The sequence below is a fragment of the Bos mutus genome, chromosome 6 (assembly GCF_027580195.1).
Source record: "Bos mutus isolate GX-2022 chromosome 6, NWIPB_WYAK_1.1, whole genome shotgun sequence".
NCBI classification, from domain to species: Eukaryota; Metazoa; Chordata; class Mammalia; order Artiodactyla; family Bovidae; genus Bos; species Bos mutus.
In genome coordinates, this window is record NC_091622.1 from 12,127,335 (window position 1) to 12,152,731 (window position 25,397).

General features: G+C 39.9%; 1 protein-coding gene across 7 annotated transcripts in view; it reads left to right on the forward strand.

Moving 5' to 3' along the window:
- CAMK2D (calcium/calmodulin dependent protein kinase II delta) overlaps nt 1-13,787 on the forward strand; it is a 307,719-nt gene extending 293,932 nt beyond the window's left edge. For 6 of the 7 annotated variants that reach the window (XM_070371950.1, XM_070371952.1, XM_070371951.1 and 3 more), the window contains 5 exons: nt 1,726-1,801; nt 6,913-7,007; nt 9,071-9,299; nt 11,014-11,111; nt 12,253-13,787. In XM_070371950.1, coding sequence (XP_070228051.1) covers nt 1,726-1,801; nt 6,913-7,007; nt 9,071-9,299; nt 11,014-11,080 — 467 coding nt within the window. In that variant the 3' untranslated portion in view covers nt 11,081-11,111; nt 12,253-13,787. The remainder of the gene's footprint in view (nt 1-1,725; nt 1,802-6,912; nt 7,008-9,070; nt 9,300-11,013; nt 11,112-12,252) is intronic. The other variant, XM_070371954.1, reaches the window with a different exon arrangement.
- The last annotated feature ends 11,610 nt before the right edge of the window (nt 13,788-25,397 follow it).

Genomic DNA, 25,397 nt, shown 5'->3' on the forward strand with positions numbered 1-25,397 from the left:
TGCCATTGGCACCATCCGTGTTATAGAATTATTCCCTGACACTAACTCTGTCAGTATGTTTTCATATTTGGTATATTATAGCTATTTATTCATCAAAAGAGCATGGGAAAGAAATGTTTTAAGTGTGTTTAGGAACTAAGAAACTCTTTGTTATTTTTTTTCAATGTAAATGAAATAACTGAGTATGGAATCTACCCTATATGGTGATAATTATTTATACTATCAACCTTGACATTGTTAGTAACCATTTTATCAACAAACCATATTTTATAAGGTAGTCTCAGATAGTCTCAATGAAGTCAAGTCAGGTTTTGCAGAACATTTATTTTAAATAAGGGATATTTAAACCTAGATAACCTGGAGTTTTGAAAGTGAGTGTAAACATTTAAGTTTGTGGTTAAGAATGTACTTTAAAAAGATCAGATTCATTAAAAATGCAAACTGGTTGCCTTTAATCAGTAAGAACTAAAACCAGACTTCAGTTTTTTCTATGATGAACAGCAGCCCTATTACTTCACTATAATAGAGTGGAAATAACTTTTAGTGATTACCCTGTTTATTTCCAGTGACTTAAGGAAGTACCACAATGTTCTTAAAATTCAGTGAAATTTAATTTTTAAAATATTTCATGCTTTTATTTCGTTAGTAAGAGAATAATGTTCTGAAATCAGGAAATGGTTTTCAACATCAGTTGACCAAATTCACAAACTTATTGAGCATCTGTTTTATTAAAGACATTGGATAAAGCTTTTTAGAGGATACAAAGAAATAACATGTTCTTTGCCCACAGGGAGCTTTTAATCTAACTAGGAAGACATTAGAGAGTCAACCAAGTTTAGTAATAATTTAACTAAAGAAATTGTCATGGTATATAGTATATCCTTAATTGCCAAATAATACAAAGTAGGCTTTCCAAAAAGGAAAAGAACACTTGAGGCAGATGAAATAGGTGGAATTTGAGCCAAGTCAACTATATTAACAATTTTACCAGTTGTGGGCTTGGAATAGAAGCAAATCATGTTTGATGTTAGTGTTGACAGCTATATAGGAAGGTTTCTAGCTCCATCCATAGCATTAATTCACACATTGTTTTTCCAATTTACAGTTTACGGAAGGCCATTTATCTACATATGAGGGCAATTACAGTGTTAGCGTCCCCTTTCATAGAGTTAGTTGAGCTAAACAGTAAAATAATTTTATATAAATTAAATGCCTCAATGCATTTCAGCAATACTATGAAGAAAGACATATTAGTAACATGATACTTTGACTGTCTTTTTAAATAACACAGTTGTTAATGGCAAGAGAAAAAGGTTCATAAACTCAATCATGTTGAGATAAAGATAATAAAAACTAATTTGTAAAAAAAAATACAGCCTTGACCTTCCAGGTGAATGTCATTTTCTAACAAAGGGGATGCAGTGGTGCTTGCCCAACATGGACCTGCTCACTCAGGGGTCCTGTTAAAGTTAGACTGTGCATCTGCAGGTCTGAAGTAGGGCCTGAGAACAGTTTCCTGCTGTTTCTGCCAGGCTCTCGGAACAAGGACCTAACATTGATCTGAGAGCTCTGGGCAGCAAGACTGTAGAGAGGAAAACACCGCGATACTGAGAGGGCTGTCTTAAATGGGAAGTACCCTGTTTGAGGAAAATAGCAATATCATTAGAATAATCTGATATGGCTTCTACCCTTTATTCTCACCCAACTCTTTGTCTTTGCCTTTAGCACGAAAGCAAGAGATTATCAAAGTCACTGAACAACTGATCGAAGCTATCAACAATGGGGACTTTGAAGCTTACACGTGAGTAGAGGCACATTTATTTTGCTTTCATGCATATGACTAAGTGTTTTCTATATGAATGCATTCTTCAGTGTACCTGAACTCATGTATATTCAACCCAGGCTTGATACAGTAGCTTCATTTCAAGGTATAATGCCCCAGGAGAGAAACAAGTGTATTTAAGAATGCAGAGAGAGAAGATTAGACTTCTGACAGGAAAACTGGGGATTTCTTTGTCAGAGCTCATCTCCATGTGAGAGAAGGCTTTCCAAGCAGAGCAGTCCATGAGGTTAAAAACACAAGCAACAGGAAAGCACAGAAAAAGTGCATCTGGGTTTAGGCGTGTTTTTCCTCACCGTCTGCAGAGGTGATGGGACAGAGAGAGATCAGGAGGCAACATCCAGTACAGCTGAACTTTATCTTCATCTCTTTTAGGAGTTTGTCTCTTAAATAAAATGTTCTTTAAAGAAAGGGTTCTAATGTTAAAGTACACTATAGGTATAGAGGAAGTCACTTTGAGCAAATAAAAATAAAACTTTCAAATAAATAGGGCATGGAGGATTATCGTGCAAAGAATGTGGGTCTATAAGTTAGCTATTTGAGTGGAGATAAAAATCAGTTCTCAACTTTCCATTTATACCCTGAAAGATGATGCTGTGAAAGTGCTGCACTCAATATGCCAGCAAATTTGGAAAACTCAGCAGTGGCCACAGGACTGGAAAAGGTCAGTTTTCATTCCAATTCCAAAGAAAAGCAATGCCAAAGAATGCTCAAATTACCGCACAATTGCACTCATCTCACACACTAGTAAAGTAATGCTCAAAATTCTCCAAGCCAGGCTTCAGCAATATGTGAACCATGAACTTCCAGATGTTCAAGCTGGTTTTAGAAAAGGCAGAGGAACCAGAGATCAAATTGCCAGCATCCGCTGGATCATGGAAAAAGTAAGAGTTCCAGAAAAACATCTATTTCTGCTTAATTGACTATGCCAAAGCCTTTGACTGTGTGGATCACAATAAACTGTGGAAAATTCTTCAAGAGATGGGAATACCAGACCACCTGATCTGCCTCTTGAGAAACCTATATGCAGGTCAGGAAACAACAGTTAGAACTGGACATGGAACAACAGACTGGTTCCAAATAGGAAAAGGAGTACGTCAAGGCTGTATATTGTCACCCTGCTTATTTAACTTATATCCAGAGTACATCATGAGAAACGCTGGACTGGAAGAAACAGAAGCTGGAATCAAGATTGCTGGGAGAAATATCAATAACCTCAGATATGCAGATGACACCACCCTTATGGCAGAAAGTGAAGAGGAACTAAAAAGCCTCTTGATGAAAGTGAAAGAGGACAGTGAAAAAGTTGGCTTAAAACTCAACATTCAGAAAACTAAGATCATGGCATCTGGTCCCATCACGTCATGGGAAATAGACAGGGAAACAGTATCAGACTTTATTTTTGGGGGCTCAAAAATCCCTGCAGATGGTGAGTGCAGCCATGAAATTAAAAGACGCTTACTCCTTGGAAGGAAAGTTATGACCAACCTAGACAGCATATTCAAAAGCAGAGACATTACTTTGCCAACAAAGGTCCGTCTAGTCAAGGCTATGGTTTTTCCTGTGGTCATGTATGGATGTGAGAGTTGGACTGTGAGGAAAGCTGAGCGCTAAAGAATTGATGCTTTGAACTGTGGTGTTGGAGGAGACTCTTGAGAGTCCCTGGGACTGCGAGGAGATCCAACCAGTCCATTGAGAAGGAGATCAGCCCTGGGATTTCTTTGGAAGGAATGATGCTAAAGCTGAAACTCCAGTACTTTGGCCACCTCATGCGAAGAGTTGACTCATTGGAAAAGACTCTGATGCTGGGAGGGATTGAGGGCAGGAGGAGAAAGGGGCGACAGAGGATGAGATGGCTGGATGGCATCACTGACTTGATGGACGTGAGTCTGAGTGAACTCTGGGAGTTGGTGATGGACAGGGAGGCCTGGCGTGCTGAGATTCACGGGGTCGCAAAGAGTTGGACACAACTGAGCAACTGAACTGAACTGATAGGTCCTCTTGAATGAAAGGGTTAGATGTTAAAAAAATGAGATTGCTCTCTGGTTGGAAAGGTGTAAGTTTAAAAGCAGGGGACTCATAGACATGAGAAAGGAAAATGATTGGGCTACCTAGAGAGAGAACTTACCTATTTTAATTTTTAAAGCCAAAATAAAACTAACAAAATATTTGTAAAATGTACCTAAAATTAATTTATATTGAGACAATAAGATTGGAAAGTGGAAAAAATAGGTAAAGGACCTGATCTGACCGTTAGCAAAAGAGGAAATATAAATGACAAACTAAATGAGATCCTACTGATGCCCACTAATCAAGGGCAGATCTGAATGTAGGAGGTTCTCTGCCCCTCAGATGAGCAGGAACAAAACCCCTGCTGACCACAGAGGGCAGGACACCAGTGGCTTTCCCACCGTTGACGGGGTATAATGGGGACACTTCCATGGTGGTGGGTCACAATTACTATATACCAGAAATTTTATAAAGGTCCAGATTACTACTTTAACCCTGTATTTCTAGTTATAAAAATTTAACAGGAGCATGGATTTTGAATTTTAAACAGGGACAAAAATTGTGAACAAAAGATACTGCCTCTAGGAGATGAAACTGTGGGCTTTTTTTTTTTTTTTTTGCTTCTTTCCAAATTTTATATAATATATTTTTATCAGTTACAAATAGATAACCAAATATAAAGTATGGAAGACAGTAACTGAATATAAGAACTAAATTAATCCCAGGACTGCCTCTTATAAATTTAATGTGTGTTAAATTTAATGCAATGGCACCCCACTCCAGCACTCTTGCCTGGAAAATCCCATGGACGGAGGAGCCTGGAAGGCTGCAGTCCATGGGGTCGCTAGGAGTCGGACATGACTGAGCGACTTCACTTTCATGCATTGGAGAAGGAAATGGCAACCCACTCCAGTGTTCTTGCCTGGAGAATCCCAGGGATGGGGGAGCCTGGTGGGCTGCCGTCTATGGGGTCGCACAGAGTCAGACACGACTGAAGTGACTTAGCAGCAGCAGTAGCACCAGTAAGAGTATATTTAGAATGAAATAAATAGTAAAAAATGGATTTTAAAACATATTATTTGTTGTTGGAAAATTAAACAGGTGAATAGTTGTTAAAGAGTTGTTTAGAATCCTGCACCATAGGACCAGCTCTCTTTTATTCTTTTGGTTGATATAACTTTGTTAGACCCATATGATTCATCAAACATACACTTAAAGAAAATATGGCGATAGCTTTCCCCTGTGGAATAGTGGAGTTTGCTGGCCAGGCCATAGTGGTGAAATACAGCACCTGCTGCATTCTCAGACACTTTAAAATAGGGTGTTTTAAATAATTCAGTTCCTCAGCTCACTAATTCCTTTTCCTACCTTCTGGCTTGATTTTGTATACTCAGGTCCAGTAGTTAACCCAGAGCACCTTCCATTTGGGGATGGTAGGATGTATTGGTAAAGCTGTCAGCTGGTCTTTAGAACACCTGTTTGAAGTGTGCACCCCCACGGGTCAAGGAGCAGTTTGTGACTCTTATTAGTCCAAAGCCTGTGATAGGAGAGAGAGATACATTCATTACTTACTTACGTAGAAACAGAGAGAAAGAACACGTTAACAGGTTTTCAACTATGTTGAAAACTCAGTGGTTGGGTAAAAAGAGCCATCATAGTACAGTGATCCTCAGATGATTTTGGTGCTGATATAAAGTAATAAAAAATTTTGATTCAGTAATGTTGACAGCCAAAAGTCTATTTATAGGGAATGTAATAGCCCCTGGCAGAAAACAAGCCCCGTTACCACGGGAACGCTGTTCTTGCCATTTTGCTTCTTAGAGATATTTAACTTTGAGCTTTAATACCTGCCCACCAGGAAGTCTGAGGTGTTTAAAGTTTAAAATCTCTACCCACTCCCGCCCTATCCGCACCTGAGGCTTTCTTTACCACAATGAATAAACCACTGTGATATCTTACTTTAAAGAGTGTTTTCTACTTTAAAACTATTCTTTAAAAGAATCAGTTCCAAAATTCTATGAGCTGTACTTTTAAGAACCATAATGATCTTTTTAAAACTTGTATTCTTGTTAAAAACATTTTAACTTTTCGTCTCCCACATGGAGAATTTCTGTAGGAAATTAGATGAAGCCTCACTAAATTAACGGTCCCAAATCCTTCAGTATGCATTCTTTTTATCTAAGTTTGTGAACTACTAAATTCTTGAAATCCAGATCGCCTACCCCTCCACATACCTGGAAAACAGAAAGCGCAGCTCAAATTCTCTCTTAAATCTTCCCTTTCTCACATATGACCTGGGTTCCGGGCACTTTGTGTTTATTTCCACTCCAGTATTAACTGTTGTGTTTCTTTCAAAGAATATTTGCTACATAGTAGGTATTTAACAAATGCTTTGTTGAATTTTTTTCAAGAAAGCCTATTGGCTTTCCCTGAATATACCATTAAAATGGTATCTTTTTTCTTGAATCATAATTCTAGGATTAAAAAGTAAACTAATGTGCATCTGAATCTCTCAATTATAAAAATTAATTAAGCTTGTATTTAAAGTTTAAGGACATTGCCAGAAACTGCAAGATGTGACACTTACCTTCACATCAGTCTAAATGACTGTTTGACATGATGTAGATAGTATCACATTATTCCAAAAATATTTAATTTCCAAGGCAAAGTGTATTTTATAGGACTTAGAGATTGACTCAGACTTGGAGAGCATTTCAAAAATAAACTTATAATAACTAGAAAACTAGGGAATTATAAAAACGGGAAAGCCTAGAGAACTCCCCTTGCAAATTAAAAATTAGAAATGTTTCAAAGGAAACTCCTAAAGCATTATAGATCATCAGCTGCTGGAACTGGTTGTATTATCTTGCCCTTATCTGAGGTCACTGCAAAATTCTTTTTTAGGGTTTTCTCTTCAACCCACCCTGGGAAGGCCTGTGATAGAAACTTTATGTTTGTACTGTTTTTTAAGACTCTTTCCTTCAGTGACTGTTTGATAAATTAAAAATGGATATGTGTGAAACAACAAAATACATTAACTCATTTATTTTTTTTTCCTACAGAAAAATCTGTGACCCAGGCCTTACTGCTTTTGAACCCGAAGCTTTGGGTAATTTAGTGGAAGGGATGGACTTTCATCGATTCTACTTTGAAAATGGTACATTTACTTTAATAGCATGCCTTTTCCAGCTTCTCTGAATTTCTCCAGAATTTCTAGATTCTTTGGCTCTTTCCTGCAATGAGCATTCTTACTTTAGTCCAGCATCCTACATCATAATTTTGTAATTTGAAATAAAAAAACACTATAGCCATAAGCTTTGGTATGTTTTGAAAAATACCTAATTTTATATAAAAAGTGATGGTGATTAAATACACTCCATAGAAGTCCCAGTAAATATATAATATACGCTGTGAAATGAGTCACCAAAAAGTATTTAATTATTTTAGGTTTTCAAAACATTGTTTATATGAAAAAATAAGAGAAACTACAGCATGCCAGAATATTTGCCATAGAGGGTGCTTTCAAGAATAATAATCAGTGCTCATTTCCAAGGTAAAAATGTGTATTAAGATGAGTAATGAGGTAAATATTTATTCAGATTACAAGAATTTTAATGGTATCAGATAAAATAAAAGAAACACCTGCAGAAATCCTCCAGGTCACCAAAAAAACTATAAAAGAGAAGTTCCTCTTATCCTTCTCCTAAAGACATTAGGTATAAGGTATTTGCATGATGCAGGGAGTAAATTTACCTTTTGCAATAAAATTTTTATGAATTAAAGAGGAATCATAGTAATGATTCAGATAATCAGGTTTATGTCCAGTAATTATAAGCATTAACAAGAATATTTGCGTTGGCACGCATTTTCACATTCAATGAATTGCTTTTTCTTATATGCACTAGATATTTGCAAGGAAACAAAGATAATTATGTGGTAAACTGGCCTTAACAAAACTTCAATAAATGTTCTCATATTCTCTGTTTCGTGCTGTGATTGACAGCATGTCGTAATGTTTCCTTCAGTAGGCTGTAGCTTGATACCACCTCATCTGTAGTAAAAGAATAATGAACCCATTAATATTGTAACCTACCTCAACATAACACTGCACTTCATTACTCTCCATAAATACATATTCATAATAATGGGATATTGTTTTTTATCAGACTGTAGCAGTAAGTAATTAATTAAGATTGTTCCTAAGAATGAAGGATATGTTTGGATAACAGGTAAAACAGTTCTGCCTGTTTTAGTGATCAAAGAGAGTAGCATCAATCAATATCTGCACTAAATCTTCATCTCTCTTAGTCATTGAACAGTCAGAATAAATAGATGTTGTCAAAACAACAAAGGCTGGAGCCTATTGAAGTGAAGTCGCTCAGTCGTGTCCAACTCTGCGACCCCATGGACTGTAGCCTACCAAGCTCCTCTGTCCTTGGAATTTTCGAGGCAGTAGTACTGGGGTGGGTTGCCATTTCCTTCTCCAGAGGATCTTCCCGACCCAGGGATCAAACCCGGGTCTCCCGCATTGTAGACAGACACTTTACCGTCTGAGCCACCAGGCAAGCACGGAGCCTACTGAGGGCTGCTCAATCAAAGGAGAGAGCTAGAGGATCAGAATCAGGCTATATGGCCAACACCAAATTTTGGATTTTTACTGGCTAACCATAATTGGACTACTGGAATGGACTGTACTAAATAAAGGAGCCACTGGATGAGATGGGGAAACTGATTCACACCATGGCCAGCCTATTTAGAAGACAGCAGTCTCCATGCTTAATACATGATGTATTTCCCTTGCCCCAAGTACTTTACCAACTGGCAGAAAAAAAAAAAAAACAACAACAGCCCACAGGAAATCCTGTCAACTGTCCCGGCGGTTCTTTATTGGAAAAATAAGCTGCTCTGTGCACCTGGGCCAGCCCTCCTCCACCTCTGTTCATTTTATGGCTTGTTCCTAACCACTTCCCATTATAAATAATTATGTCTCTCCAGCTTTTTCACCCAAAGTTTGAGTGGCGTACAATTTAACCACAAAGAAAATAATGACTGTATCTACTTCAGCTATTTTTCTTTATACTTTGCACTCAATTCTTTGCGTTAGTGAATAGTTGAATGAATGAATGATATTCTATTTATTGGTCCCAAGGGAAGTTGTTACTGGTTTCGGTTTACTCTGCATAGAAACTAAGCTCTCTTTTCCATGTTCTTCTCTTCCAGCTTTGTCCAAAAGCAATAAACCCATCCACACCATCATCCTGAACCCTCATGTGCACCTGGTGGGCGACGATGCTGCCTGCATAGCGTACATTAGGCTCACCCAGTACATGGATGGCAGTGGAATGCCAAAAACAATGCAGTCGGAAGAGACACGTGTGTGGCACCGCCGGGATGGAAAGTGGCAGAACGTTCATTTTCACCGCTCGGGGTCGCCAACAGTACCCATCAAGTAAATATTTCCAGGCTGTCAGCTTCTTTGTTAATACGCCCATGGTCAGCGTCTTTTACGTATTCCATTGTGAATAGCATGGCATCTGTTATTTAACGCTAGTGGTTGGTTATACTGGTGGGAGTCCATAGCAGTCTATAATTCTCTGGGAAGATCAGACTAGCTATTTGTTGGTTGAAACTTGCCCTAGAAAGTATACAGTCATTTTAGATAGGGTTAAATCAGGGAGAATTCATGTAATAAGGCAAACAATTTATACAACTTCATTGTCACATACTGGTAGAGGAAGGAGACGTGGAAGGAAAAAGTTTCTAAAATGGCCAAAACAGTCAAACCTCTTTACTCAAAGGTTCCTCACACATAGTTTCAACCAGTCTTGGATCAAAAAATTTCAGTAGTAGAGAAATTCCAGTATGTTTCAAAAAGAAGAACTTAAATTTGCCTTGCAGGTAAATGATTTACATAGCATTTAGATTGTATTAACAATTACAAGTAATCTCTAGAGATTAAAGTACATGAGAGGATGGGTGCAGGTTCTATGAAATACTACACTATTTTATATAAACGACTTGTGCATCTGAAGATTTTGGTATCCTTGGGGGCTCTCAAACCAATCCGCCACAGATACTATGGGCTGACTGTATCATATAAGGAGCTTCATTTCATAGATTTTTCTACTGGCACTCTATTAGGATATTAGAAGCTTATGGAACATAGCATTTAAAATGCAAGTACTACATATTTCAGCATCTCCCTCACTGTACCACTCTACCTCAGAGGGCATGGTTGCTCTTCCATGTATATCATCTAGGTGCTTACCTTGTGCCAGATAAAATGCAAGGTGAAAGACACTGTTATATCACCAATACCAAAGAAAAACCTAAAGCTTCATAATCAGCTTCAGAGTAGAAGGGAATGGATAACCCATGCAGCCAAGTGCTTATAACAAGTTGGAAGTATGCTTTGTAGAGAAGACAGAATTTTGAGCAGTCTCAAGTGAGGAGTGGAATTTAGCAAAATAGAACAAAAGGAACACAGTCCAAGTTCAAGGAGCATCAAGAGGAAAAGCTCAGCATCAGCCATCAGCTCCCTGTGGTAGGACTGTGGGTCCAGGAGGCTACCTCCAGGTGGCGTAAAGGGGATTATGGTGGTGTCGAGTAAGAGTAGTGAGATGAGGACAAGAAAGCATGTTCAGACTCGGTAGAAGTTCAGCCAGCTGCTGACCTCATTTCAGATTCTCTCACCTATTCGTATCTGGGGGCCTTGGGATGGGTCGTCAAAACCACACAAACAGCCATTCAATGCACTCCAGAGAATCAAGATGTCTTAGTTTAATAATGTCCCACCAGTGGTTTTCACATGGCCTTCTGTTTAGCCTTATTATGTATCAGTGTTGGATTTGTCCAAAGTGGGTCAAGAAGGAAAAAAAAGAAAGGTTGAAATTCACTCCAAAAAATATATATATAAATATGTATATAAGTAATTAAAAGACAGGAGAACTGTAACAATAATGAAGATGCCTATCTTTGTGCATTTCTGAGTTTTTTACCCCAAAGAGGTACAGTACCAATTGCCAGCTACTACAGAAGGGATTACTTTCATTCAGTACTAGAAGGTTAGTTTTTCTACAATTCCCTGTAGTGTTTATGGATAGAGCCTACTTGAGAAAATTTCATTTTATGCCAGGTGGCTTAAGTGAGGCTTCTCTTAATAGGCCACCTTGTATTCCAAATGGGAAAGAAAACTTCTCAGGAAGCACCTCTTTGTGGCAATACATCTAAGGCCTGAAAACCATTCACACATATGGGTCTTGTAAGTAACATCTCGCTCCGTGATACTTTGTGATTGGAGCTAATGACTGAAAAGCTGCATGGCTGTTTTTCCTCTCTTTGAGGATATTTTCTTGCATTGTAGTCAATGAAAACCATAAAAGGTCTTTGAGAATCCACAGCATTTTCTGCATGAGCTCTTGAGTCTAACGTTTGGTAACATTGTGTAGCATAACCCTTATTTTCAAGGTATTAAGTGCTGAAAAGACCCTACCTTCAGCATATGGATCGTGGCATTTCAAATATTGTGGAGTTCTCACATCAAAAGTCAATTCTATCTGGGTCAATTCAGACAACTCTCAATTATCCAGATCTAATTTATATCCGGCTCTAGGATCCTTTGATGTCTGTTTTTTCAGGAGGTTACAGTTCCTGTTCTGCACTTAACTAAGGTTAATAAGTACATTAATTTGCTGTGCCTGGCCAAGTTTAATGGTATTTGACCACAAGGAGGAAGTCAGGCTGAAATTTAGAACTCACAAAGTGAGTAATTCCAGAGGATAATTGAAAGTTGACTGTAGTTAAATTCATGCCTGTGTTGTTGTTTAAGATTGGCTTCTTACCTTGGATTGGAAGGATTCAGATACGTGTGGCAGCGTTGTGAATTTGTTCCCCAGTCAAAGCCCTGAACTTTGTCCAAGCTTGGAAGAAATAGTGCTCCCAGCTGTTGGTTTAAAGAAAGAAGACCTCTGGTTAAATAAGAGTAATCCCACATTCCCTATTCTTGAGGCTGTAAAGTTGACTTTTAGGGTTGACATCCAGTGGAGTCTAAGAATAGTGACGAAAGCTAAAAGACGAAGTTAAACTTTTAGTCTCTTTCAACCAAATAATACGATTCATTTATTAATTTATCTGGTAAGCATGACTGCTTAAACTGTATATTTAATCATGTGATTGCAGCCTGAGTATTTTTAGCTTTGCTCTGTGTGAACAAATTGACAGATTAATGCAGGAAATCAGTATTGTCTAACATCATTTTCTCTCTTAATGGCCGCAAAGATCTCTTATACATAGTATTTTCAGTCTGTTACTTAGCTATAAAAACCGTAGCCTCGCCTCATCTTTGGCAAAGCAATCTGATAATACTTCATAAAACAGTTTATGTCTCCCCTCTCTCTCTGCAGCTAAACATCAGCAGTGCCACTTCTGCAGTCCTCTGTTCTCAAGGCACCTGGATGGTAGCGCTGAGCCGTCCTCCCTCCTCTTCATGCATGTTTCCGAGTGCATGAAGTTGTGAAGGTCCTCTGTGTAATGCCTATGTGATGCATCACCTTGTCATAGATTCCTTCCTATACATTGTTTACACTTCAACTACGGGGATGTTCCATGCAAACTTCAATCATTGTTGGCAAACAATAGGGGGAGGTGAGCAAAAAAAAAAAAAAAAAATTCCGCAATATTCCTGAGTACAATCTAGTCATCCAGTTTCTCTGTTTATGCCAAGATTTAACAGACTTCAGAATTACCATTCTCTGAATGAGAGTTTGTAAGAGAAAAGTAAATTTTTAAAAACTCTTTGCTGTTCATATGTTTTAGCTTGTTTAACAAAAAAAGTCAAAAAAACAAAAACTGACCTTCAGTTTCCTGGTGTGATCCTGGCTGCAATGGATGATTTTTCACTGAAAGCTGTGTTGCTGTTACACAAAGTGGGTTGAATCATTTATGAATGTGGAAGTGAGAATTAGTGGGTTTGCTATGATCTAAAGTCATGTCTTTTTTGGTCAAACTACATAAACTGGAAAAACTCCCATCGCTGACAAGTTTGATCACTTTAGGGTATACGCTTACTGTTCTGGTGAAATTTGCCTAATTGAATTTTTTTGTTCTTTTCTCAAACCTGTGCTTTTTAATTTTTTCTTCATTTTCTCCTATTTCTTTATCACTTTTGTTTGCTTCTTTTTGTATCTTTTTTTTTCATTCTTTATCTTTTTTTTCCTGTTTAGTAGTGTGAATAAAGTGAAATTTGCATAATGAAGGTAAAATAAAAACTGAGGCCTCTTGGAGGTGGCTGGACTCATACTTCGAGCATCTTCAGGGCCCATAGAGATGAGGTCAAGAAGCGCTCAAAGGTTTGTAATTCTGCTCTAATTCGGACATAGGGATCCTAACTAAGTTGGAGATATTAGAACAGTTTAAACGTATAGGAAGACAAGTAGGATCCTCCTGCACCTGCAGCATGTCTTACTGAGTGGAGCAGTTGCCAGGACAGCGCCCAGCTGGTCATGGATCTGGATTTTGTGCAGAGGCACTTTCTTCTGCCTCGCCCCTCCTGCGTGATCACTGCCAGGCTTCGGAAGTTCAGAGGATGGGGAACACTGCAGGCCTCTCTGAGTGTTTTGAACACGATCTCTGTGACTCGTGGTTTTGTAGCTACTCTCAAAGTCTGAGTAAAATTACGCTTCCCTTCTAGGAGTTATTAGGATTTTCCTGCTTAAAAAAAAAAAAAAAAAGGGAAATGTCCCTGTTTCCTTTGTGCTTCTCATTTTTCCCTTGTTTATTCCATTCCTGTGGGGCTTTTTCTCCTCCCTGAAATGCTTTATAGTGCATGGTATCTTCATCAACCTTATTTTAACAGCAGTAATTCACAATCCTCAGAAGCCTATTTTTAAAGCAGAAGCAAAAAAAAAAACCAAAAAATTAAAAAAAAAAAAAAAAACAACCCTCCCTCTTTTCCCTCATTTCACGTTTCTGTGTTGATTACTAATCACCTTAGATGTTGTTACTAGTGGATGTATGGTAGATGGATTGAAGCTTTTCTGATAATTATTACACAATTTAAAACAATATATATTTAAATATATACAGTAAATGTATTGAGCCATGTTAACCTGCCAATGAGATCTGTGAAAAAGTAATCGCCTCATTTTTCCCTTTTTAATTTCTTTTACCTTTTTGTGAAATGGCTATACGTGGCATACATGTATTTTAGAAAAATATTAGGTATAGAGTTTTGTTTTTTTTTTTTTACACTTTAAGCATGTGGTGTTGAAGTATTACTGTAGATCAAGTTTGTCTTCCACACTAAGATGTGAGGAAATTGTGATTTGTTCTCTCCACCACAACAGAATTACACAATTATCTTCTCTCATTTTGAAACACTGCAGTTTACCATGGGACACTGTATATATTTCTTGCCATAATGGTAAATGACTGATTGATATATTTAAGAGTTAATAAATTTGTGATTTCTGCTGACAATGTGTCCACTTTTATTTCTTCAGGGATACTCTATTTCTGCATGTGTGAGGCTGGCTAGTGCCAATGGCCACACGTCCTATATGGTCTTATTATTACAGAATTCACCTTTGACATTAAGATGAAGTTACTGAACTGAGCTTCCCTCTAAGAATGAACTTGGCGATAATGACAATTTACTGTGTTATTTGTGTGCACAAAAGAACAGTCTCTCCTAGGAAAGTTTTTCTGAGAACAAAGCACTTGACACAAGAGTCCTAAAAATTTCTGAACTTGCCCTCCTCCTGATGGCTGCTAGCCCGCTTCCACTTTTAACTCAAATCTGACATCTGACTATGTAACACTTCTGGATCATCGCCAATATTCAGGCAAGCACCTCATCTCCTGTTACTCCAGCTTAAATCTGAGTGTACATAAGTAGTGAACTTTGTTCAGTTTATTAAACGCCCTACCACACGAGGTTTGTTTCTAACCTAGAATATGCTTCCCCTACTTCTTCAACATAATTCATACTCATTCTTTCAAATTCAATTTAGAATAACATCCCCTCCAGCAAACCTCCCTAGACCATGCTGTAAGCTCACTCGTTCTCAATACTTGCATAATGGTTGGTGTTCACCTCTCCCGCCCAGCACCTTGGTTTTGGAAATACATCTTTATTTGTGTCTTCTCTGTAGGCAAGAACTGTGTGTGTGTATCTGTGAACCCACATGAGATGTTAGTAACTATTGAACCGTGGGCAAACCAAAACCGAGGAACTCACAGTGTAGAGTCCTGGATTTAACGTTTGGCTCTGTTGTCTTTGACACTCTCAGCGATTGCCTCTTCCCTCTGAACCTTCATTTTCCTATTTATAAAATGAAAAAATACCAATTAATAAGGATATGTGAGGGTTTAGAGATAATGGATAAAGAGTACCTAGAATAATATTTGGTGGATAATATTAAGTAGCAGCAGCTATAATTGTTCCAATCACTGATACTAATATTCCCAATGTTCTGGTTATTCCTTACTTAGACGTGTATATAACTCTTATTTTGCTATGAGCTGCCCTGTTTATGTTGGTTTACTGATATTGCTAAGGATATGCTCAAGTGTTACAGCAGAAAAATGAGAAACAATGATGTAGTCATCTAGCTGAAAATAGGGAAAATGAAAGGGAGTAAATCAGTATATTCTGGGGAAATTCTCAAGGAATTTTGGCCTTAAGTAACTGAAGTTTTGAATCTCTGTATAAATAAAAACTATATATAATGTAAGAGTAAACACAGAAAGCACCTTTTGAATGAGTGATCTCGTTAAATAAAATTCTACTGACTTATACAAATGTTTCACTGTTTCCATGGTTGTCTGTGTCAGATAACAGTGCGAACAGATAAGACAGATAATGGACATCAGCATACTGAACTATGTGTCCGTGGTCTGAATAATCATCAGCAGTCATAAACCACCTGTCTGAGCAGCAGCATGAAGTAGTTACAGTACTTCTACCTTTCTGTCAAAACGATTCTCAAAAATAAGCTGGCATATTCTTCCGAGGACCCAGCTTCTGCCTCCACAGCAAGAAATGATCTCTGCATCTCCGTCTGCACCCCGCACCCTGCCTTCTCTCCCATTGCTGGGGATCAGTAGTTCATGCACCTGGCAGAGGCTGAGACCCTTCTCCTCCAGCTGACCCCACCCCTGCTGGCAGGCACTACAAGTCCCCCCCACCCCACCCCAGCCCACCTTTTCATAAATCATTTCCTCTGCACTGGACATTCTACTTAATGCCCCGTTTCTTTTCTTCACAGCCAGGTACCTTCAAAGGCCTACGTGTGCTTGCTGTCTGCCACCTCTCTCTCTCATGCCCCTTAAGCCCACTCCAGTTTCCTTCACAAATCCACGAAGCAGTCTACCCAAAGTTACCAGTGTCATTAATTCGAGGGGCCAATGTCTAGTCTTCATCTTACCCGATCTCTCAGCAGCGTTTAACACAGTCTACCATCTCAATCTTAGAGAACATTTTCCTCTTTCAGACAGTACATTGGCCTAATTTTCCTCCTACCATTCTCTGCACTCCTCAGTCTCTAACTGTTCCCTTTTCCTCAACCTGGCTTTTACATTTTGGAACTTTTTTTTTCTACCTTCACTCACTCTCAGAATACTTGGCCCTAATCTCAATGGCTTTAAGTTATGTTACTGACTCTCAAATATGTTTCTCCAGCCCAGATCACTCGTACATTCCAAACATGTAGATCCAACTGCCTACCTGAAATCTACATTGGAGATCTACTAGGCAAGAATGTGCAAAGCTGAGCTTTTAATTGTGACAAAACTTGCTCCCTTTATGATCTTTCATATCTCAAGAATTGGCAATTCAGTTCTTCCTTCGATCAGGCCAGAAATCTCAGTGTCTTTATTACGCTAACCATTTGAAATCCCATTATTTTTACCAAGTTACAACCAGAATCTGACTACTTCCGACAACGACTTCTGCTGCCTCCCTTGGGCCAAATCACCATCATATTCTCTATACTATTGGAAAGTAAGAAAGTGAAGGGAAAGGGGACTATACTGTTGGAATAGTCCCCTCCCTGGACTCTCAGGCACTCCTCTTACCTCTCTTCTGTTTACTATTGGTGTGTGTGTGCTCTGTCACTCAGTCATCTGACTCTTTGTGACCCTTTGGACTGTAGCCCGCCAGGCTCCTCTGTCCATGGGGTTTTTCAGGCAAGAATACTGGAGTGGGTTGCCATTTTCTCTTCCAGGGGATCTTCCTGACCTAGGGATCAAACCAGAATCTTGCATCTCCTGCATTGCAGGCAGATTCTTCACCATTCAGCCATCAGGGATTAAGTAGCTTATTAAAACAAGTCAGAGCACGTCACTTCTCTGCACAAAACCCTCCAGTGGTTCCCTTTACCACTCAGAGTGAAACCCAAAGTCCTGCACGTAGCCTTCGAGGCTGGACCCAACACTGCTCCCTATTACCTTCGTCACCACTCTTCTGCGGACGTGCTGGGCTGCTTCCACCTCAGCGCTGCTGCCGAGACCCTTCCTCGGAGATCCAAGCAGCTGTCTCCACTTACTTGTTTGCAAAATTAAGTCACTGTCTCAGTAAAGCCTTCCCTGACAATCTTATCCATAAGACTTCAAACCATCTTATTCAAGACTTCAAACACCTAACTCCTTTACAGGACTTCATATCCTCCTTCCTTGATTTTTTTTCCTTCTTACAATTACTATTTGACATGTTTCCTCATTTTGTTTATTTTATGAGGGTGGAGATTTTTCTCCCTCTTGTTCATGATGTACTCCAAGCTTCTAGAACACAGTGTTTAGAACACAGTGACTAATAACTATAAATAATAAATATTTAAATAATAAACTAAAATATCTTTAGTTGAACAAATAACGGATTGCTCTCATCTTTGCAGTTAGAAAAGCTGAGGCTCCTGGTTCATATGAGTTGTCTGAAAGTAACCAAATTTGGAAAACTCATCAGTGGCCACAAGACTGGAAAAGGTCAGTTTTCATTCCAATCCCAAAGAAAGGCAATGCCAAAGAATGCTCAAACTATCACACAATTGCACTCATCGCACATGCTAGTAAAGTAATGCTCAAAATTCTCCAAGCCAGGCTTCAGCAATATGTGAACCATGAACTTCCAGATGTTCAAGCTGGTTTTAGAAAAGGTAGAGGAACCAGAGAACAAATTGCCAACATCCACTGGATCATCGAAAAAGCAAGAGAGTTCCAGAAAAACATCTACTTCTGCTTTAATGACTATGCCAAAGCCTTTGACTATATGGATCACAATAAACTGTGGAAAATGCTTAAAGAGATGGGAATACCAGACCACCTGATCTGTCTCTTGAGAAACCTATATGCAGGTCAGGAAGCAACAGTTAGAACTGGACATGGAACAACGGACTGGTTCCAAATAGGAAAAGGAGTATATCAAGGCTGTATACTGTCACGCTGCTTATTTAACTTATATGCAGAGTACATCATGAAAAATGCTGGGCTGGAAGAAGCACAAGCTGGAATCAGGATTGCTGGGAGAAATATCAATAACCTCAGATATGCAGATGACACCACCCTTATGGCAGAAAGTGAAGAGGAACTAAAAAGCCTCTTGATGAAAGTGAAAGAGGAGAGTGAAAAAGTTGGCTTAAAGCTCCACATTCAGAAAACTAAGATCATGGCATCTGGTCCCATCACTTCATGGGAAATAGAGGGGGAAACAGTGTCAGACTTTATTTTTGGGGGCTCCAAAATCACTGCAGATGGTGACTGCAGCCATGAAATTAAAAGACGCTTACTCCTTGGAAGGAAAGTTATGACCAACCTAGACAGCATATTCAAAAGCAGAGACATTACTTTGCCAACAAAGGTCTGTCTAGTCAAGGCTATGGTTTTTCCTGTGGTCATGTATGGATGTGAGAGTTGGACTGTGAAGAAAGCTGAGCGCCAAAGAATTGATGCTTTTGAACTGTGGTGTTGGAGAAGACTCTTGAGAGTCCCTTGGACTGCAAGGAGATCCAACCAGTCCATTCTGAAGGAGATCAGCCCTGGGATTTCTTTGGAAGGAATGAGGCTAAAGCTGAAATTCCAGTACTTTGGCCACCTGATGAGACAACTTGACTCACTGGAAAAGACTCTGATGCTGGGAGGGATTGGGGGCGGGAGGAGAAGGGGACGACAGAGGATGAGATGGCTGAATGGCATCACTGACTTGATGGACTTGAGTTTGAGTGAACTCCGGGAGTTGGTGATGGACAGGGAGCCCTGGCGTGCTGCGATTCATGAAGTCATGAAGAGTGGGACACGACTGAGCGACTGAACTGAACTGAACCCCAGGGATTGTAAACTGCCTATATCATAATTACTTAAGGGGAAATAAAGGAAATATTATTATACAGAATAAACTTTCAGCATCAATACACAAATCTGAAACTTGTTTAAGCTGCAAGAAATAGAAAACTGAAGTCCAAATACTTTAACAAGGAAAATACATTATTTCACAGAACAAGAGATGAGTTAGTTCTAGGGTTGATAAACTAGATAAACCACCTGGTAAATTCAGTGACTCAACAATATAAACAAGGATCTAGGTTCTTCCCATTTTTCAGCTTGTCCTTCCAAGAGTATAAACTTTATCATCCAGGTTAAAAGACTTCATCATCCAAAATACTACATGGCATGGTTCCTAGTGTCATAGCCAGACAGGACAGCATCCAGTGGAAGGTAAGATTGCTTCCTTTCCTCTACCCCTAACCCCTTACCCCTCTCCCCAGCAAAGAAACATTTCTTAGGTCACATGCTATATTCCTGTTCAGCTTAGAATGGTAAGGATGTACCCCAAAGCTAGAAGTGGGCTATTCCCCTTAGAACATGCCTGCCAATGCAGGAGACTTAAGAGACGCAGGTTTGATCCCTGAGTCAGGAAGATCCCCTGGAGGAGGGCATGGCAACCCACTCCAGTACTGCCTGGAGATACCCATGGACAGAGGAGCCTGGTGGGCTACAGTCCATGGTGTCGCAAAGCGTCAGCCGTGACTGAAGTGACTTAGCACGCATATGGGTATTCAGGGAAGGGAAGAGACCTGCACAGATTGTATTGGTTTTTTTCAAGAAGTTTAGGAAACAACATTGTCTGATATAATAAGTATACTGGGGAAGTAAAAAAAAAAGTTTGTTTTTATTGTCCTCCTTTATAGCTGCTATGCTATACATGTAACAGGAACGCTGAAAAAATAGTCATTATCTCCTCCAGACTCTGCATCGCACCCACAAATGTATTTTGTGTTCTCTCTCGCATTGTGTTCCTAATGTGCCAGTGAGTTCCATGCTGGGGATTTCTCCCCTCCCTCCCCCTCCCCCCACCCCACACAACAAAACTCCTTGGAACCGGAAAAGTTTAGTCATTTCATTCCACTTGAAGTTCTTCCAAAAACTCCAGTCCCACAAAGGGCCCATTAAGCCAGGATTGCATCCTCCCCTTCCAGATGCCCCTTTGCCCTGCCCTAACTACAATGAAAAGCTTAAAAAAAAAAAAGGAAGTAAAAGGCACTCTGTGCCTGAAACCACATTTAGTAATCAGTTTTCTTCAGTTCTGCTTTTCTCTTTTATTACTTTAAATAAAGTAGGAAAGTGGGGTGTGGTGCCAGGGGAGTGTAACAACTAAGTGAACGCTAGAGATCTCATCCACCATCCACCCACGAGATTCCGCTCACAAAGCGAACAAAAGGACAGACAGTTCATCTCCAGACCCTGTTCCTGCAGGGGCTGAAGCAACAACTTGCTGTTGTGTGGGAAGCAGCGCTCAGCTGACTGGTGCGTGGCCACGCGGTGTTATGTGTACAGTGCCCTGTTTTGTATCACTGTCACACATCCAGGGGACTCGGAGGCATCTTCCACTAAAGATGGGCCTGGGGAGTCACCACAGTCCTTCTTCCAAAAGCCTCAATTCCTCAGACTTGACCTTCCACTCATATTTGCTCTTTGAATATTTTCAGGACCTTTTTCACCCCTAACCAAAAGAATTCGATTCCCTATTACTCAAACTATGAGGGAGGGATTCCCTCCAGGGCACAGGGCTAAGAGGACCAATTTGAAAAGTGATAATCAACCCCATCTCCTACCTTCCTCTCGTTCAGTTTGGAAGAAAACTAGCTCATCCACCTTGAGACCACTCTGCTGAAAGAGGAAACACTGAATACACACAGGCATGAGCTTACAGACGGTCTTCCCCAGTGACTCGGTGATAAAGGACCGGCCTGCCAATGCAGGAGACATGAAGTTTGATCCCTGGGTCAGGAAGATCCCCTGGAGAAGGAAATGGTGACCCCCTCCAATATTCTTCTTGCCTGAAAAACCCCATGAACAGAGGAGCTGGGTGGGCTACAGTCTATAGGCTCCCAAAAGAGTCGGACATGACTTAGTGGCTAAACAACAAAGCTTACAGACATGAAGTGAGAGGGAAATGAAGCCTTTGGGATGGCCAGTAGGCACTGCACTGGCAATTAGACGTGATGAGTGGGAAAGACAAAAAAAGACAAAATGTCCTTACAGGCAGGAGAAAAGCACAGAAGGAAACACTCTGTCACGGCTCAGTGATAAACCTGTCCCAGAGAGGGCCCCTTGCGGGGAAATTGCCACTGTGGGCTTCTGCCTCGTTCTTTATCTGCTCCCCTGCTCTCCAGCTCATGCTAAGGCCACCAGACTCCTTAAAATTCACGCAAGTGAACACATCTTACTTTTGGGAGACGTCAGGAAAGAGGTCTTTCACCACCCAATCTGTTACTCCTCCCCTAAGAGCCATCCCCAGGGTTTCAACCTTGAGGCTGGAGAAGCATTCTCACCTTGGACAGCTGCCCCCTGAACAAGGTTTGAAGGGCATGGGTCTGCTACAACAGATACATTTTTTTAAGTAAATACTACATCACTATAGGATACCCACTGCTTGAATCCACAGATTCAGAACTACAGATATGGAAGAACCAAGTTTATGGGGAAAGCCAATTGTAAATTATACAAGGGTTTTTGACAGCACAGAAATCAGGGTCCTTTTCAGGGTCCTTGATGGCTCAGTGGGTAAAGAATCCGCCTGCAATGCGGGAGACATTGAGCCCTGGGTCGGAAAGATCCCCTGGAAAAGAGAACAGCTACCCGTTCCAGTATTCTTTCCTGGAGAATTCCATGGACAGAGGAGACTGGCGGGCTACAGTTCATGGAGTTGCAGAGAGTCAGACATGACTTAGCAACTAACACTTTAGCTTGAATTCAATGCTAACTAAAGTTCCTGTTTGTGGCCTATCAAACTTGCATTGTACATCTGTTTTAATTATTAAACAAAAAAACACTGACAAGAAACAAAGATTGTGCATGTTTAAAGATTAAATGCCTCTTTCTGGAATGCCAATGCCAGCCTTCCTTTGGGGATAATAACTCTCTTCCCAGGTGCAAGCCCAGACTGACTTGCTATGTACATGCTGGACTGTTCTTTTGAAACCTTGAGAAACCCTGATGTAACACTGACATGTTTAATGTTCTTTGTTTTGACAAGATACAAAACTGCTGAAAACTGCTTCTCAAAAAGTGCTGAGAGCATTTTCTCAGAGTAATCTGGAAAGCAGGCTTCTAGGCTAGTCCTTAGTTTGGCTCAAATAAAACACTTTATAATAAGAATAGAAGATTGTTTATTATTTTCACTGACAAAAGAAAATGCTTTGCTGGCTGCTTCATGATCACCAATGGCCGCTCTCATTCTTAACAGATTTGGTTTCTTTCCTCTTTCCCCTCCCAGCTTACTAGAAACATGATGAGCTCTATTACCCCTAAAGAATATACAGTGGAAGTTACAAACAGATTCAAGGGATGAGATCTGATAGACTGCCTGAAGAACTATGGATGGAGGTTCATGACATTGTTCAGGAGGCAGGGATCAAGATCATCCCCAAGAAAAAGAAATGCAAAAAGGCAAAATGGTTGTCTGAAGAGGCCTTACAAATAGCTGAGAAAAGAAAAGAAGCTAGAGGCAAAGGAGAAAAGGAAAGACATACTCATTTGAATGCAGAGTTCCAAAGAATAGCGAGGAGAGACAAGAAAGCCTTTCTCAGTGATCAGTGCAAAGAAAGAGAGGAAAACAATAGAATGGGAAAGACTAGAGATCTCTTCAGGAAAATTAGACATACCAAGGGAACATTTCATGCAAAGAGGGGCTCAATAAAGGACAGAAACGGTATCGACCTAAAACAGAAGCAGAAGATATTAAGAAGAGGTGGCAAGAATACACAGAAGAACTGTACAAAAAAGATCTTCATGACCCAGATAACCATGATAGTGTGATCACTCACCTAGAGCCAGACATCCTGGAATGCAAAGTCAAGTGGGCCTTAGGAAGCATCACTATGAACAAAGCTAGTGGAGGTGATGGAATTCCGGTTGAGCTATTTCAAATCCTAAAAGATGATGCTGTGAAAGTGCTGCGCTCAATACGCCAGCAAATTTGGAAAACTCAGCAGTGGCCACAGGACTGGAAAAGGTCAGTTTTCTTTCCAATCCCAAAGAAGGGTAATGCCAAAGAATGCTCAAACTACCACACAATTGCACTCATCTCACACGCTGGCAAAATAATGCTCAAAATTCTCCAAGTCAGGCATGTGAACTGTGAACTTCCAGATGTTCAAGCTGGATTTAGAAAAGACAGAAGAACCAGAGATCAAATTGCCAACATCCGCTGGATCATCGAAAAAGCAAGAGTTCCAGAAAAATATCTACTTCTGCTTCATTGACTATGCCAAAGCCTTTACTGTATGGATCACACAAACTTTGGAATATTCTGAAAGAGATGGAAATACCAGACCACCTGCCCTGCCTCCTGAGAAATCTATATGAGGTCAAACAGCAACAGTTAAAACTGGACATGGAACAACAGACTGGTTTCAAATTGGGAAAGGAGTACATCAAGGCTATATAGTCACCCTGCTTATTTAACTTATATGCAGAGTACATCATAAGAAATGCCGGGCTGGATGAAGCACAAGCTGGAATCAAGATTGCCGGGAGAAATATAAATAACCTCAGATATGCAGATGACACCACCCTTATGACAGAAAGTGAAGAAAAACTAAAGAGCCTCTTGATGAAAGTGAAAGAGGAGAGTGAAAAACTTGGCTTAAAGCTCAACATTCAGAAAATCAAGATCACGGCATCTGGTTCCATCAGTTTATGGCAAATAGATGGGGAAACAATGGAAACAGTAACAGACTTTATTTTCTGGGGCTCCAAAATCACTGCAGATGGTAACTTGCAGTCATGCAATTAAAAGATGTTTGTTCCTTGGGTGAAAAGCTAGGACCTACCTAGACAGCATATTAAAAAGCAGAGACATTACTTTCCCAACAAACGTCTGTATAGTCAAAGTTATGGTTTTTCCAGTAGTCACGTATGGATGTGAGAGTTGGACTACAAAGAAAACTGAGCACCGAAGAATTGATGCTTTTGAACTGTGGTGTAGGAGAAGACTCTCGAGAGTCCCTTGGCCTGCAAGGAGATCCATTCTAAAGGAAATCAGTCCTGAATATTCATTGGTAAGACTGATGCTGAAGCTGAAGCTCCAATACTTTGGCCACCTGATGCATAGAACTGACTCACTGGAAAAGACCCTGGTGCTGGGAAAGATTGAAGGCAGGAGAAGGGGATGACAGAGGATGAGATGGTTGGATGGCATTACTGACCGGATGGACACGATTTTGAGCAAGCTCCAGGAGTTGGTGATGGACAGGGAAGCCTGGTGTGCTGCAGTCCACGGGGTCACAAAGAGTCAGACACGACTAAGGGACTGGACTGATAGGACCAGATGCCATGATCTTAGTTTTTCGAATGTGAATTTTAAGCCAGCTTTTTTCTCAGGAGACAGGTAAAGTGGTCTGGTATTCCCATCTCTTCAAGAATTTTCCACAGTTTGTTGTGATCCACAGTCAAAGGCTTTAGCATAGTCAATGAAGGAGAAGTAAATTTTTTTTCTGGAATTCCCTTGCTTTCTTTACGATCCAACAAATGTTGGCAATTTGATCTCTGTTCCTTTGTCTTTTCTAAATCCAGCTTGTACATCTGGGAGTTCTCCGTTCACATACTGCTGAAACCTAGCTTGAAGGATTTTGAGTATTACCTTACTAGAATGTGAAATGAGTGCAACTGTGTGGTAGTTTGAACATTCTTTCACATTATCCTTCTTTAGGATTAGAATGAAAACTGACCTTTTCCAGTCCAATGGCCACTGCTGAGTTTTCCAAATGTACTGACATATTTCACTTACTAGCATACAATATATTTCATTTCAGTATGCTTCTATAAACATTACTTTTAGTGACCTCACACTATTTACCTAAATGGTATCCCACTTATTTAACCATTTCTCTATTGTTGTACGTATGCTTCTTTTCATTTTTACTCTATCAACAATAAGTAATGAACTTCTCATAGCTAACTTTTTGCACAGATCCTTGATTATTTCCTTAGAAAAATTACCAGAGAAAAAAATAGTCATCCATTTAATTTTAGTTTCACAAAGCAGTTATAATTT